We start from the raw sequence: 16,831 nt of genomic DNA on the forward strand, positions 1-16,831 counted from the left end.
TTTGCTAAAAAGTATATTTTAGAGGTGCGCAAATTAATCAGGTACGTAAATCGATAGTAAATTGAGCATTCCAGGTCGAGTCAGGTCTAATCTAATCCACATGCTAAATAGTTGAGTCAATAAATACAGCAGTTTAGGTGGATCTAATTCAATCCAATCCGCATCCCAAGTGGCTTGGGCAACCGCCATTATAGTAAATTAGGTTACACTCCAATGGCAGAACCGGCCAGGCTCCCGTGTCCTGATTTTATACGCATGCCGCAAGATGGCACCACTTCTATGTTTTCTAGCAGCATTGATTGCGATGTCGGAATAGCGCAGGCTCCTTCAAACTTTCATCTGCGGTTACGTTTAACTTGTGTGTTTGCTTTCTGATTCTTCTGAACATCGAACAGCTGACTTGCTGCTCACTGCTTAACTCAGGGGTTTTATTTTGGCTAGATATACATATTTTTTCACACTTACTGCATGCACTCAAAACATTCTGAGTGCATCTGGTAAATGTGTTTGCTAATATAGAGTGCCTGATTTTTTTTTTTACCACTCGAGGGTTCGTTTTCAGTGCACAGAGTTTTCTATGCAGATGTGGCGGTCATGGAATTTGCTTTTAATTATCATGGAAAACCTGGAAAAGTCAGGGAATTTAGAAGTGTGAAATTGGTAGACACCCTGGTAATATTCAGTTGTGCCCCTGGCTAGTGTCTCTTTTTTTTTTTTTCATTATTCTTCTATAAACATACCGTAAAAACCAGAATATAGGTTGGACGTAAATATAAGTCTCCCCCATACTTTGAAACTCTGAAAAAGAAAATTTTGAAAATCGCAAAGTATCGCGACCCACTCTTATCTTGGTAAATACACGACGCAACTAGCTGCACTGTAGTGACATTTCTTTTTATTTGGACACTAATCTTATGTAGTTAAATGCCAAAAGGCCACAATGTGCTGTCTCTCAGACTCATTTAAACTCGAGTCCGACCGTCTGTTTTTCACTAGTAACGTCCCAGAGTGCATCGTCCTTCCTTCTATCTAGTGCGTTACTGATGCAGCATTTGCGGAAAGACAGAAGTACGCCACCTCAGCGCAAAGCTCTTCAACTTCATAAATCGGCGCACCAATGATGGCGACCCCTTGAATTGCACCCTCGTGAGCCCAGTCGCGTGTTAACTCGAGAGCTTTCACATGGATGCACTCCGCTGTTACGGGTAGCGACCTTGCACACAGATTCCGCACAAATTTGGCAAGTAGCAGCTTTAGTTCAGGGTGCATTGCTGTCTGTCCACAAAATGATGTTTTTTCGGTTGCTGCTAGCTGTGATGTGCTGCTTTTGGCTCCTTCAGTACCTGATGCATTTCTTCGATGCACCGAATTCTCGTTGTGCCGCCAGGTTACCGTGCATTTCGGCATACTCGATAACTTTTTTCTTAAGACTATCGTAAACTGCCGTCGACTACCACTCATTTCTGAATGAAATAGAGAAAAGAAAACAGCAGACTGACAGCAGATAACCGAGGTGAAAGGGCATTGCTAGAACACTGTAAGTCAATCTTGCTAGGTCGAACAAGGTGATGTAGCCAAAAGCCAGAGCAACCGTAGCCCAACGTAATCAAAGACAAAAAAGAAAAAAATTATTGCAGCCAAATATAGCCATTCACTTTTGCAGCTTTATTTAAACTTATAATTTCACTTTTGACATTTGCAAAATCTTTGTACAATCCGTCCTCAGTGTATCTTCTCTAGTGCGTCCCGAAACCACGATGTGATTATGAGACACACCATAGCAAAGGACTTCATAAATATTCACCAACTGCAATTCTGCACCTAAATCTAAGTAGACGGGCCTCGTTTTTAGTGTACCAAACAGCTTGCGTTGGAGAATGTGAAAGTATCAATATTCAGATGCTTCTTAAGCGAACAACCGCACTTCAAGCTCTTATGTTGTTGGGCAAGCTTTTGACATTAAAAAATTTCAAGAAGAAAATGAAAAGAAAGCAAAATTGTGAAAGTAACATCCCAAGGCGAGCTGTTCTATAGAACCAGCTATAACCAACTCAGCATTATTTAACATATGAAGCAAAACACGACTAAGAATTATTTTTGTACTTCTCCACACAAATTTTATGATCATAGACACCTGCCTTTGCCACCGTCTGTCTCTATGAACATTCAGAAAATGCGCCCAGTTCAGTTTAGCACCACCAATTAACAAAAATGGCTCCTTATTGATGTCTAATGTGGGTTAAAGATGTTTTTACTCCCAATGAATGCATTTCACCTCCTAATGAATGCGTTAATATTGTTGTGGCTGTGAAGGATAGAGTAGTGAATACGGTAGATATTGATCATAGTCGAGGTTTCACACGCCAAAACGACAACATAATTATGAGAGACGCTGTAATTGAGGGATACGGCAACAGCGACCACCTGGGGTTCTTTGAAAGCACGCAGCCCTCTGTGGCATTTCGTCTTCATGGAAATGCGGCCACAGCGGCAGGGATTCAATCCCACGACCTTCAGTCAACAGTCGAGCCACATAACAACTAGCCCATGAGGGTGGGTAAAACTGGATAAAAAATATTTTGGCTAAACTTACTGCAAGTAAAACATATGCCACGCAAAGCACGAGAGGTGAGCACAGGTGCCGAAATCTGATATTGGGCGAAACCCGTGAGCTCATTATTCATCACCATGGCCAGGTGCATGACTCATCACTTTTTGCAAGGTATGCACTCGGACATGTGTAGGTCTAGCAGCATGCACAGCACGCCTATTTGCGTTCCACCAGTAATCTGATTAAATATAGGATTAATTGTTATGTGATCGGCAAAATTGCTGAGGGTTCTGATAAATGAAAGCCCACTTGTACCTATAACTACAAATACCTATCTAGCTCCTTCGCTTTATGTCTTGAATTGTGTCCTGAAATCGCGGGGTTCACATGTCAATACAGCCAAAGTACGGCTTCCGTAAAGGTGGAAAGGCATTCCACAGTTGTGCGAGTGAAAATGGGTATAGACCGCTAGTGCTTATCGCACGGTTTTCTGCTCGCTTAGGCGACAGTCGACACATGTGGACTTGTGGTGAATTTTGAGGTTCTCGGCTTCTTTAAGGTCAATCGGCTTCTTTAAGGTCAAATGTGAATGTGTCAATAGAGGTTTGTGTTCACCCTATATGAGTCACATCTGGAGAGTTAATTGCGACGCCGGACTTACAGCCCAAAAATAAGCCAAGTCTCCGATTTTAGTAGCCCAAATATAGCCACATAGCCAACTAGCCCAAGGCAATGCCAGGACTTTTTTTCTGTAGCTCAATTTGCTAATATAGCTTAACCTGGCAACACTGCTGTAGCCCTTGCCTGGCCTTGCCCAACAGCACCGCTGCTGATGCCTACGATAGCAATGGAGGCTTTGGAATTTAGCTCCCCGTTGTTGCGAGACTTCCACATTTTTTCCTGCCAATGACCGTTATATAAAACGAGGGTCGACTTTTCATTTTTTTTATTCGACGTGTATTCCAGTTTTTACGATAGGCTTGTGCAAATATTCCAGCACTTCACATATTTGAAAAATATATTGCAGTATTAAAATTCACTTCAATTTGAATTTTTATTCTTACAAGTTTTGAAGTATTTGAAATGAATGAACAGGGGTATATACCCTTCAGGTGCGAATTATGATGCATTGTCTACAAATGTGTAAATTCACATAGCATAATTCCAATACACTGCATATTACATTTTAAAAAAAGCAGAAGCAATATGTTATTTCATGCGAGTTTCACACATTGTTATTAGCATGTAATCAAATATATTATTATTCTATCCTCAGTCACCTTCCATTTTGACATAAAGGGAATGATAGCATAGGCTCCAAATGTATGCACAATTAGTTTTTGGTTGTATTCACTTACGTAAAAGAAAAGTAGTACTCTTGACATTGATTCTGGAATAAGCATGTCGAACATCTTAATGCCTTCACCAAGGTGATCGGCAGTAGTGATATACAGTGATGTTAAGTCTAGACATAATGCTTATGCAGAAAGTTCAGTACTATATGCAATCAGCAATGTATATTGCTCTCTATTCGCCACATGTGGACACAACTGGCATAAAGAAGTTGCATACACAAATGTACCACTGCTGCTGAATGGGATATTAGTCTCCTCGACCTCTCCCTTTCTCTGCTCTTAAAGGTGGTTCCACTGCATCGTAGGGGTGCTGTACCATGAATACACATATCCAGGGAAAATCAGCATTGTTGCCAAGCCTCACTTAAAAGTTACCCTCACATTGATTCATCCTTCTTTTTTTTTACATTTAGAAGATTGTTATACTGGCTTGTATACTATACTATGCTCTTGGCAAATTTTAAACTGTAATATACTTTACAGATTATCACTTCATTCTACTGAAAGTAAAATTTGGCTACTATTCAAAGTTGCTTATACTCTTTTTAAACCAGATAGAATACATTTGCACAAGCCTTATTTCAGTTTTTATGAAATATTGTGCAGGTTGAATGCAATTTGAAATTATTTGACCAAATCACTATCTATTTTGAATTTGCTTCATACCTAAAGTTTACTATTTGCAAAAGCCTAACAAACATAAGAAGTTTTTCTTAACTCCTTTCTTGCAGACCGATATCTATTTTATTGTCCATAGTAATTTTAGTGTTGTGAAGTTTAGGCATTTTCAAAGTAACTTGACATTGTGCTTGCAGGCCCCACCAGTGCCCTCACTGTCTCAATCGATATGCTACGCCAGAAGCATTAGCTCATCACCAAGCCACCTGCAGTCACAACTACCCATGCCCAATATGCCGAAAAGTGTTCCCTTGTGAGCGATATCTTCGGCGCCATTTAATTGTTCATCGAGCGTCAACACCCCACGTCTGCTCAGTGTGCCACAAAGGTTTCAAGACTGACCATTACCTTAAGGTAAGCAGCATGTTTGTCTAACCTAGAGAACTCACCATGGTTACTCGGCACATATGGCTTTGCATGGCTGAGCGTGAGTTCATTCTGAAATTAGATCTCAGGCAGCAGCATCTCATTTCAGTGGATGTGACCAGATGCTCATGCACTGAAATAGCATGGCATGTAAAAAATCCTGTATGATCTAAATGAAAGATTCTCTACACAGCATCTTCAAGCTGGCCAGCATCTGTGCTAAGCACATGTTTGCTGAACCTGTCATTCCGATTGTGGCACTTGGTGTTACAGGCTGATGGGTGCTTTGTGTAGTTGTGTAAAGGGAACAGCACACTGTTGGTAGTGACCATGTTGCAAAATGTTTTACAGAGAGTCGCAAAGGTGAAACCTTTATGCAGTCTTGAGTAAGACCCACTTCCGGAGCATAAGATGTGTTTACATTGTCTACTGTCCATTGTGTTCACGCTATTTACAAAGTCAATAGATAATAGTATTAGGGCCACCTTAGAAAAAGATCAACCCAAGTACAAAGTAGGATTTCGTAGAGGCTACTCAAAAGTAGACCATATTTACACTCTTTTGTCAGGTGACAGAGAAATGAGCAGAATATAACCAGTCCCTCATATAACCAGCTTTCATAGATAACACGGCTGCATTTGATATTTGGTAGAAACATCAGGAGTCATGCAGGCACTATAAAATGACTGTATTGATGAACCATATATAAAAATACTGGAAGAAATTGCCACGAAATGCTGGAGTCTGCATCCGGTGTTGCACGGGACACGCCAAGGGACGTAAGTGGGACTGTTTGTAGTGAGAGAGCCTGTTGCGCGGCAAACTGCTTCCAGCTGTTCATCACATGCCTACAGGAGCTTTTCGGGGCTGTAGATTGGGAGTATTTAGCAATATAAGTTAGTGGAGAGGGCCTTAGTAACCTGTAATTATCCGAGAAAATTGTCTTGATTTGGGGGACTAATAGCAAATCATGACAGAGTTGAATAAGAAAATTAGAACGGTAGGTCTGAAAATCAATAGGCAGAACACTGAATCAATGTTTAACAGTCTTGGAAGAGATTGTTTTGCACCACGTAGAGAGGCACTGAAAAGGAATATGTTTACATTGACCACAGATCCGAAGAAGAAGTCTTAAGTGACAAGAAGAAAAGAATGTGGTGGGGAGCGCATTTGGCTGGCATTCTCAAATCACAAATGGTAGTTTACCACCATTTCTCAAAAGAAAGGTATAATATAGTGGCTGCATCTTACTAGTTCGTACCTGCAAAGCAGAAATCCAGAATAAATGGGCATCATCAGAGTATTTAATGGGAAGGCTAGATAACCACTGGGTTAAAGGTACATAACAGGTCGGATCCCAAGAGGAGGCAAACGCGCAAGTGTGAGACAGGAAGTTATGTGGGCAGATGAGATTCAGTAATACCTCATTAACTCGAACTCGCATATCTCAAAAAATCAGCCAAGTCAAAATTTTCCGCAGCACCGAACCTTTTTTGTTACGTTCCATGCATTTTTTCCCCTTTATCTCGAAGTATTTCTGGATAGGGTTGCGGATATCTCGAAATCTTGAGTGGGAGTAAAAAAAAATTTCGTCATTGGACCATTACACAAGATTTGCGCGATGCTACTATGCCTGAAATCCGTCAAATTTTTACTTTTTATTTGTTATTTAGCCGTGCCTGCCGCTATGTCGATACTTTCCACGACCATGAAGTCTGAGCCTAGCGGCATATCAACTTTGTCGAGCAACCCTGTAGCACATCATGTGACTCCCACGCAGCAGGTATAGACGGTTTCGGTGTTCGTAAACAAGCTGACTAGCGTTGAACGGCCTACCCCAGCAGACTTCCGGTGCGGCACTTTCGGCAATGCTTTTTCTGTAGTTCTGACAGTGTTTTCGTGGTGTGTTTCAGTTTGCTGTTCTTTTATTTCTGGCGCATTCCTTAGGATGTGTTTGCAGCAACGTCTAGCGGCTACATGAAGGGGCTCACTGCTCGCATGGCCGATGGGCGCCGCGCAAAATATCCGTCGTGGCGTTCCGATCAGCGTGGCACCCTGCTCTGTGTTGCCTCTGATAGTGGTCGCGCCTATATACTCAGAAAATGCATAAACTGCAGGAGAAGTTTGTCAGTGAACTTAATTGGGCCAGTTCGTTCTGCATGGCAACAATGTGGATGCGCTTTGAAGACGCGGAGCGGGAATGGACAGCGCACGCACGTTGTCGACATGCAGAAGAAGAGCCGCTCGATTCATTGTGCAGTTGTTCAATTCATCAATTCATCTTTTCGACTAGAACTATAAACCTTCCTCCTGTTGATTCCCGAATTTACTTGTGTTTTCGTCTAAGCATACAACCTCACCATAAAATGCTTATTTCTGCGCCTGTGTCACACCGGGCACTTTTTAAAGGGATTAGCGGCGATCAGAATAGATTGTGATCTGAAGTGTTCATGTGACTGAGAAATTATAAAATGTGCTGAAGTGATGACGTCAAGTGCGGCTGCAGGGTCACGCGAACTATTATGGTTTACTCACGAATAAGCTATTCATGAATCAAACTTTCTAGTTGAACCTACCTAAATTTTGCAGTCTATGTTCACTCCTAAAGGATACATTAGCGATAATGCGGCGATGTTCATTAGCGGCAGAAAGGCAGGCGATGAGTCATTTGCTCGCACCTATGAGAGCCCACTCGCCGGCTTCGCTTTAAAAAAAAAAAATCAAATGCACCGACAACGAAACGTGAACACCACAACGTACACTGTGCGGCGATTCATGTTCAGTGCGAGTACTTCGCGTCCCGTGTCGTTTCGAACAGTGGACATAATTGATATCGCTCAAACCATAAAATAAACAACTTTGAGATGGATTTTCAGTGTTGGCATTCACGTTTTGCTGCCCATTTCAGGCGTCAGTACACTTATGTGCCATGGGTGCAACACGACAGTGACTGCATGATGTGTTCCCAGTAACCGGGCGCCTTCTACTAGTTTAACGTCTGAGTATCGCCTCTGTGCCATCAGTCTGCGCTGAGCTTTAAATTGCTTTTGATGAAGTGCCGAACAAACCTACACGCTCTTAGTGGGAATCCAGTTTTCTCGCGTGATCGCTACAATGCAGGCGCTCTATCTTCATCAGTCCGTAAACAGAACGTTTTGACTAGCATATAAAATTAATTTAGGCCTGTAGACTGCATTGTGGCTTGACACAGCTGTGCTCGAGTTGCCAACGCTTCATCGGAATAACTCTATCCTCATAAAACATCGGAACACAAGTAGCCACGGCCAGCAACAAACGCTAAAACCACGCAAAAACAAGCTAAATCAGAAGTTTCCAGAGGTGGTTTTCCGGTGAATGCACAATGTTGCTAGAGACCGGCAGGCTCTGGCGAAACCGTCTATAGAGGCTAGAAAGGTTTTCCTAGTGTCGCGAACGGGCGCCTTCCCAAGCGGTGGCAGAGAAACTAGAAACTAGATTTAAACATCCTTCGTGCGTCATCAAATACATACCAGCGATGCTAGTGTTGTTAGACGGCGACCATATTGTGTTTCCCAGTCTGAACGCCAGGTCATACAATGAGAAGTCGAGAAGTCCATGGGCGTCACCTGTTGCTTTAGTCAAAAAGGATGGCAGCTGGAGATTTTGCGTTGACTACCATGCCTTGAACAAGATAACCCGCAAAGACGTATATCTGCTGCCACGAATCGATGACGCCCTTGTCTGCCTTCATGGCGCGCGATACTTCTCATCTATAGGTCTGTGTTCAGGCCACTGCTAAATTTCTGTCGACAATTTAGACTGAGAAAAAACTGCCTTCATCACAACGGACGGCCTTTATTAGTTCAAGGTTTTGCCTTTTGGGCTGTGCAGCGCCACGGCAAGGTTTGAACGCATAATGGACTCTCTCCTTCGTGGTTATAAATGGTCCATCTGCCTTTGCTACCTCGACGATGTGATTGTTTCTTCCTTAACATTTGAAAGCCACCTAACTTGTTTGTCGACCATTCTAGCCGTTTTTCGTCGAGCAGGACTCCAGCTGAACTCTAAAAAGGGCAATTTCAGCCGACAAGAAATCACGGTCCTTGGTCATCGTGTAAGTGCTGCTGGCGTCCAACCAGACCCTGACAAGATTAGCGCTTTCAAGAATTTCCCTCTGCCTTCTTCCACCAAAGATGTTCATAGTTTTGTGGGCTTATGCTCGTACTTCCAACGTTTTATACGCAATTTCACTACAATTGCATGACCACTAACTGATCTTCTCAAAAAGAATGTGCCCTTCTCGTAGGGCCAAGACCAAGCAGCTGCATTTTCCACGCTGATCGACCTGCTCACTTGATCACCAGTACTAGCCTACTTCAATCCGTCCGCGATGACTGAAGTTCGCACAGACGCCAGTGCTCACGGCATCGGCGCCGTTCTCGCTTAACACCAGGAAGGTCAAACACGTGTTATTGCGTATGCCAGCCGCCTTCTCTCCACATCTGAGCGAAACTATTCAATAACGGAGCACGAGTGTCTTGTGTTGGTCTGGGCTGCAGCAAAATTTCACATTTACTTGTATGGCCAGGAGTTTTCAGTTATTGCGGACCACCACGATCGGTGTTGGTTGCCGTCGCTCAAGGACCCAACTGGTCGCCCAGGTCGCTGGGCTCTACATCTCCAGGAGTATAACTTCGACGTAATTTATAAGTCTGGCAAGCTGCACCTAGATGCCGATTGTCTCTCCCGTTATTCGGTGGACACTGCTAGCCTTGCTGTCCATGAGAGCGATTCTTGTGTACTCGCCATATCTAATTTGCGGGACATCGGCACAGAGCAGTGCCGGGACAAAACCCTCAAGACGGTCATTGAGCGAGCGTCTTCAGGACATTCCGACCTTTCGCTCTGTCAATATGTCCTTCGCAACTAAATTCTGTATCGCCGCAACATGAAGACTGATGGCCCGGAATTTTCGTTAGTTATTCCCCGACACCTGCATGTCACTATTTTTCAACATCTGTATGACGCTCCAACGGCGGGACACCTGGGTCTTTCACGCACCTATCACCGCGTGCGGCAATGGTTCTTTTGGCCTGGTGTGTATAAGTTTGTGTGCCGTTATGTCGCTGCTTGCGAGCGCTGCCAGCGTCGCAAACGTCCTGCTCTCCATCCGACTGGTCTGCTCCAACCTATCAACATTCCCCTGGAACCATTCTTCCGCGTCGGCCTCGACTTTCTCGGGGCTTTCCCGACGTCTGTGTCAGGCAACAAATGAATCGCTGTCGCAACTGACTATGTGGCCAGATACGCTATAACTTGTGCCTTACCAACTAGCTGCGCTACAGACATCACAGACTTTCTACTGAATGACGTCATTCTGCGGCATGGGCCTCCGTGCCACCTTCTGGCGGTCGTGGCCACTGCTTTCGCGCGAAAATTATCAATGAAATCCTCTGTAGCTGCTCTACCAAACGTCGCCTTACTACTGCGTACCATCCCCAGACCAACGGTCTCACGGAGCGTCCCAACTCTTACAGAGATGTTGTCTTTGTACGTCTCTGCTGACCACCATGACTGGGATTGAATGCTCCCCTATGTTACGTTTGCGTATAATTCGTCAAGGCATGACACTGCGGGCTATTCTCCGTTCTTTCTTCTGTACTGTCGCAACTCTGCGCTTTTTTTTCGCAACTCTGCACTCCCTCCTTCTGATACTATCCAACCAACAATGTATGCTCAGAACGTTGCTTCTCGAGCCCGCGCTGCTCACCAAATCATGCACACTAGGCTCAGTGCTTCTCAGGCCTCACAAAAAGTCCACTACAATGACTGGCACTGCGACGTTGACTACCCTGCTGACTCTCTTATCCCACTTAGGATGCCGTATCGACGTGAAGGCTTGTGCGGGAAGCTCCTCCTACGATACACAGGGCCCTACAAAGTTCTCCGCAAGGTCACCGACGTTGACTACCTCATCACTCTCGTTCAACCACACTCATCTTCTGCCACACCACCTACTGATGCTGTTCATGTGTCGCGCCTAAAACGCTACTATACTGCCAGTCCTAATTGACTTAGGGGCGCTGTCACGGCGCTTTGTCCGCCGGGGGTTATGTTGCAAGGCAGTGGAAATGGCTTCGCCGTTATAGACGAATCGATAAAGAAGCGGACTCGCTGCGCGAGATGCTGGCAGCCCTGGGGTATCACACCTACCTGTAAATGTTGGAAATGCACTCGTTTCTCTCTTTCATGTGTTTGTAATCCCCGTGACAGTACTCAAACGCAACTGTGTGGAAAAGAATGCTAGTAAACTGGAACTGAAGCCCCGAATCTCCTACATTCGTTCCATGTGCGCTATATATCCCGCTTGTATGTGCTGTTCAGATGAAGATAACGTGGCAGCATATTCTGAAGGTCAGTTTTCTTTCATTCGTTTACAATTTATTGGCACCCTGTGTGACGAGCACAGCGACTTTCTTCCGTTATCACAAAGCTTGTTTTGAACGAGAAATGCCTGAGAGCGCGGACCCAGACGTGTAAATGCAGCACGCCAGCAAGCGGTTGCGCCCTCTGGAGGCTGTATCGTAAACTCTTACAGCTTTGGCGCCTCATTTACGACACTAGAAAAACCTTTCTAGCCACTATACAGCAGGCCTAGCTCTTTGCCCCATGCTTGGCGTAGTCGCGTGGTTTGGGGGGCGAAGCTCCCTATGCTGTGGGTCGGGCGTCCGCGATGTATGTAGTAGTAGTAGTAGTAGGTAGCCACCTCCACGGCCGGACTAAAGGAGCGGCACGCGTGCACCCTTTTCAATTCAGGAGGAAAGCAGCGACGTTAATCATAAATTAAAAGATAGTTGTTTCTGATGAAATAACTTACAGAGACGAGTATTAGTGACTTAATCTTCAATAAATTTTGCCTTGAATTCGATGCTTAAAAAAAAAAACTAGTATCAGAAGGACGCACTGTGAGCACTATCTGACCAGAAAGGGTTGCTGGGCATAACCTCCATGGTTTTAGCAAGGTTTAGCGAGGGTTTGGGCGCAGTGCCATGAATATAGCGAACTAGTATATAGCCACGAACTAGAGGCGGCGAAAGGTGGGATGTAGACACAACGCGCAGGCCGTAAGAAAGTGCGCGTGTACCACCTCTCGTTCAGTCCTTGGAATGTCCGATGAATGGTGGTACTTCTATATGCTGAATATATGATGAAAAAATGCGAGATGGCGGTACTTGGATTGTTCACTATATTGACGGATGGACAGACAGACAGATGCACGGACGAACGCAGGGACGGACGCACAGAGGGATGCACGACGAACGGATGCACTGACGGACGCACGGACGGACATGCGAAGGCTTTGCCCCACTCATCATCATGCACTCCGTGGATATGCTGTGATTTATTTCTTGTTCATGTGGCAGTGCTTGTTGTTTTTCTAAGGTGTGATTTCCGTTCACTCCAATCTGCTCAACGCGCATGCGGTACATATTTAACGCCGACTTTGAGGAGCGGCGACTTAGCGCGAGTACGGCAAGCATGGCGTCACAAAAGCAGTGCAAGTCACTAACGCTAGAAAAGAAGGTTGCCTTAATTAAGGAAGTGAAGAAAGGAGGCCAAACGAAATCAACCATCGCGCAGGAGTTTGGCACCCCTTTGTCTACGCTTTCGAACGGCGCTGATGAGCAAGCAGATCGTGCTCGATAGATATCAGCAGAGCTTCTCAAGCCAGTGGAAGCAGGTTCGAGGCTCGAAGTGTGGTGACTTTTCTTGAATACGTGCTGTGCGAGCAGGATATGCCGGTGACCGGAGAAATGACGGATGCCAAAATCGTTCAAGTGGCCAATAACGTAGGGGGCGGCGGAAACGACGCCGATGACGAACCACCTCGAGAGGTGCCGACATCTGCAGAAACAAGAAATTTGCCACGTTTGCTTCGAAATAAGGTGGAGTGCAGCGGCGGGGAAGATCGTCTAATGCGATGCGTGAAGCAGCTGGAGGACGCCTTCCTAGGCCCGAGCACGACCGCAAAGCAGACGAGCATTAGGGAGTTTTTCTTCACGAAATAAAATGGCAGTGCTGCAAAATCCACCTGGTTGTCTCTTGTGCGATATTTTTTTTCTCTTTAAACTTTCACGATAAGAAACATTAGATACTGCTGCTGAAGAGCCGGTAAGTAGTTGTGATTTTGTTAAAAAACGCTTGATTTTTCCCGGCGATTTGCGCAACTTCGCTTATATTGATTTTTTTTTTTTTTTTTTTTTTTTTTTTTTTTTTTTTTACAACTTCGAGTTAACGGGGTATTACTTAGTTTGCGGGTATAATGTAACTCCAGCAAGCACAGGACTGGGTTGATATGGTGAAAGATAGGAGAAGCCTTTGCCCTGCTGTTGGCCTACTCTGGCTAATGATGATGATAATGTTGACTACATATTTTTCGCTTTGTACCTTCATCGTGCTTTAGGAGCAAAGTGAAACAGATAAATCAAACAAGTCACAGTATGAAACATTTTCTTTATTGGCCTGGGCCATTTACTCAGCTAGGCCAACTTGACATGCTGATTTGTGTGTTGTTTTTTATTTGTCTTCAAAGAGATATGGCTGAAGGCTAACTGCATAAAATTACATACCTCATAAAATGTGTAGTTGTGGCCCCGCTGCGGTGGTCTAATGGCTAAGGTACTCGGCTGCTGACCCACAGGTCACAGGATCGAATCCCGGCTGCGGCAGCTGCATTTTCGATGGAGGCGGAAATGCTGTAGGCCCGCGTGCTCAGATTTGGGTGCACGTTGAAGAACCCCAAGTGGTCGAAATTTCCGCACCGCTCCACTACGGCGTCTCTCATAATCATATGGTGGTTTCATAATCATAAGCTTAGTTCTGGATAGTGTAGGTGTACAGAAGCATCACAGAACACTTAGAGAAGAAAATATTCTTCCTACTGAAACTGAAAATGAAAAGAAAAAAAGCCACGATGAATTTTTTTCAGTTGAAACAACACTTCCTATCCTGTACAATCAGAAAATGCACATCTGTGTCTGTAATTTTACCAGCTTTCACAAGACCCCACACAGACAACACGCATGAGAGGATTAATGCGTCAAACATAAACAAACCTTTAAATGTCTTCACTATTTTTTTGATTTATTATTATTGTAGAAGAATGTTAATAAAAAAAATTAACCTGTGTTCCACTGAGCACTCGGTAAAAGCTGGGAGGAAGGACTTCATAAGTTTGTCAAGTGCTGTATGCTGTCACTCTCTTGGACTGGGTGGTCAGGGCGTCCAGCTATGCCCCTTGAATCCCCGCATGTATGGACATACTCATATGATTGAAGAACTGTTCCTTTAGCCTTGCTGCCTACATGGAGTAGAAGTACTTCATCGAGGCTGCTGAGGACTTGCCCTGGCATGACATTCCTTGAAGCCCTTGCTCTGATGGTCTTGCTTCTGTCGTGACATTCAACTGAATTGTAAATGAGACATGCTTTATAAGGGGAGAAGTCTGTGAACCTTGCCTGAATTTTTTTTTTTTTTCACTTTAAATCTGCATCATTGTTTTAGAATGACTACGATTATTCTCTGTTGCTTCTTGATATCAATTTTTTTGCTTTACATCATTATCACTTTCATAAAAACTAGACTTGTTCTTATGCACTCAGTGGTAGTTTTCCCCACTTATGTTTCATTTATTTTTCTCCATTTTGAACAGGTCCATGCAGTTGTGCACTCTGCAGAGAAGCCTTTCCTCTGTTCCCAGTGTGGAGCTACATTCAACCGACAGGACAAGCTGAAACGGCACTACCTTGTTCATGAATCAGTCAAACGATTCAAATGCCCTTTTGCTGCGCACCTAGGCTGCCGCAAAGAGTTCAACCGTGCTGACAAGCTGAAATCGCACTTATTGACTCACAGTGGCGTGAGACCCTACGAGTGCCGCACATGTGGTCGTGGTTTCACGCAGAAACAAAGGCTGCATGAGCATGAGAAACTTCACTCTGACGTTCGCTCATATCAGTGCACCAGTTGCCAGCAGAGCTTCTTGAACCGCAAAGCACTGGATGACCATGCATGCGCTGGCGCAGCCCACCACAACCGACAGGCATGGTCTGCGGCACTTCGAGGGCGGCGGCGGCGCTTTAACAGCCCAAGGGCAGTCAAAGCAAGAGCGCGATTGGCAAAAGGGCGATCGACTGCAGCTGAGGATGGCGTGGATGAACTTGCTGGCGAGCCTGTTGAGTTAGGTAAAGGTGTGGGTGAGAAACAGCTTGACTCTACTGGGCCCAATTTGGAAGAATTGGAATGTGCAGAGGATATTCCAACAGCACACATTGAGATTATTTCAGCAACAGGAGATTTGGACACTGCAGTTGCTGCTGTGACACAGGTGTACCAGCCTGTAGAAGAAACCGTGGTGGTCAATGGTGTAGAGGAAACTACTATTTTATATGAAGCTGTAGACGAACCTTATAGTGAGGTAGTTTAAGAAGCATTGCATATTATGACACATCCTTCTGGCTGCTGGCAACTTGCCAAGCATTCTTTTCATCACGAGACACTACTTGGTGCTAAACATAAATTTTGAAGGCTTTTGTCGTGTTGATGACATGTCTGTGTCTTGTTCAGTCTCATGAGTACAGCTGTCGAGCTTCAGTGTCAAAGAAAGATATTTCCTGGCAAAGGTCAGGAATGATCTCTCTTTGTGTCCAAGTGTTCAAAGAGGCTTTACAATAATATACAGACTTCTCGTAGCCTAAAACTGGTTGTGAATGGATTGTGAGACACATTTTTTAAGCAACTTCATTTTGCGTGCTGTGTGAACAGTGCAAGACATGCTGTGCATATCTGTCATCATCGCACCCTCTTGAGGGCAGAACTTTTGTGACAACTACACTGTTCGTTTGCAGATCTGTTCATTCCTTCTGAAGGGGTGTACAGAATTTTCTGTACGGCAAACTGTGTATAGTTGATTTTTTCTAGTGCTTAAGATTATACGACTGTAATCTTTAGGAGAGCTTATAGCTATGGCAACATAGTAGCCTCCTTAAAAGGCAGGGTTAACCTTTTTTTATTGTGAGAACAAAACAGCACGCACAAGTAACACTAGCTACCTCCTGAAATTTAAATTGGCTAAATACTATTTATTTAGTATGTTATCAAGCACATCGCTATGAATAGTGGATCTTCTTGTATTGGAATTTGTTTATTGGTATACGAAAGAGACATGTTTAGCTGATTTGATAAATTTGACCTTGTCATCATCTGAAATGTCAACCTTACCTAAAGCGCAATGCAATTTGGAAAAGAACATAAAAACTAGATAGGATGTACACTAGTCCTCATGCTAGGTCTTTGTGATGTATTGAGAAAAATAGCATCTGCTCAGGACTAGAGTTTGTAAATAAAGATTTCATTTCATTATAAAACCAAAGATTGAACTGGACTGATGACATTTTCAGAACAAGATTGCTCAAACAAGAAAAAATCTTACTTGATGTCATGCTAACAGTGCCGGGGTATGGGCAAAAATTCAAGAAGGTGAGCTACCCTCCATTTTTAGCTTTTCACTAGTTAAATGTGTGCTTGGCTTTGAATGTTTCACTTGGCCTAAGTGTTGCTCTTATTGCCCCTTTTAATTTCTGCATGTACAACAATAGCAAGTACCAAATAGAGAAATTTGTGGAACCTAATAGTGTCTTTCTAGTTATTAGGTGTCTTCCCCACTACACGTATGATAATTTCATTGATCGAAAGTACTGCTGTTCAGTGCTTCTTCTAATGGTCCGAGCTTTTAGAACAACGGAGATATAATCATGCTCGATACGAAAAGTAACACTGAAATCACCTTCGAAATGCCCAAGGCTAAATAGAGAAAGCAAGCACAGAAATGTTCGCAACTGAA

General features: G+C 44.0%; 1 protein-coding gene across 1 annotated transcript in view; it reads left to right on the plus strand.

Moving 5' to 3' along the window:
- LOC119177147 (zinc finger protein 341) overlaps nt 1–16,360 on the plus strand; it is a 79,514-nt gene extending 63,154 nt beyond the window's left edge. The window contains exons 11-12 of the mRNA XM_037428544.2: nt 4,722–4,938; nt 14,642–16,360. Of these exons, the coding sequence (XP_037284441.2) occupies nt 4,722–4,938; nt 14,642–15,415 (991 nt within the window). The 3' untranslated portion in view covers nt 15,416–16,360. The remainder of the gene's footprint in view (nt 1–4,721; nt 4,939–14,641) is intronic.
- Nucleotides 16,361–16,831: the final 471 nt, after the last annotated feature.

The sequence above is a fragment of the Rhipicephalus microplus genome, chromosome X (genome assembly GCF_043290135.1).
Source record: "Rhipicephalus microplus isolate Deutch F79 chromosome X, USDA_Rmic, whole genome shotgun sequence".
Lineage (NCBI taxonomy): Eukaryota > Metazoa > Arthropoda > Arachnida > Ixodida > Ixodidae > Rhipicephalus > Rhipicephalus microplus.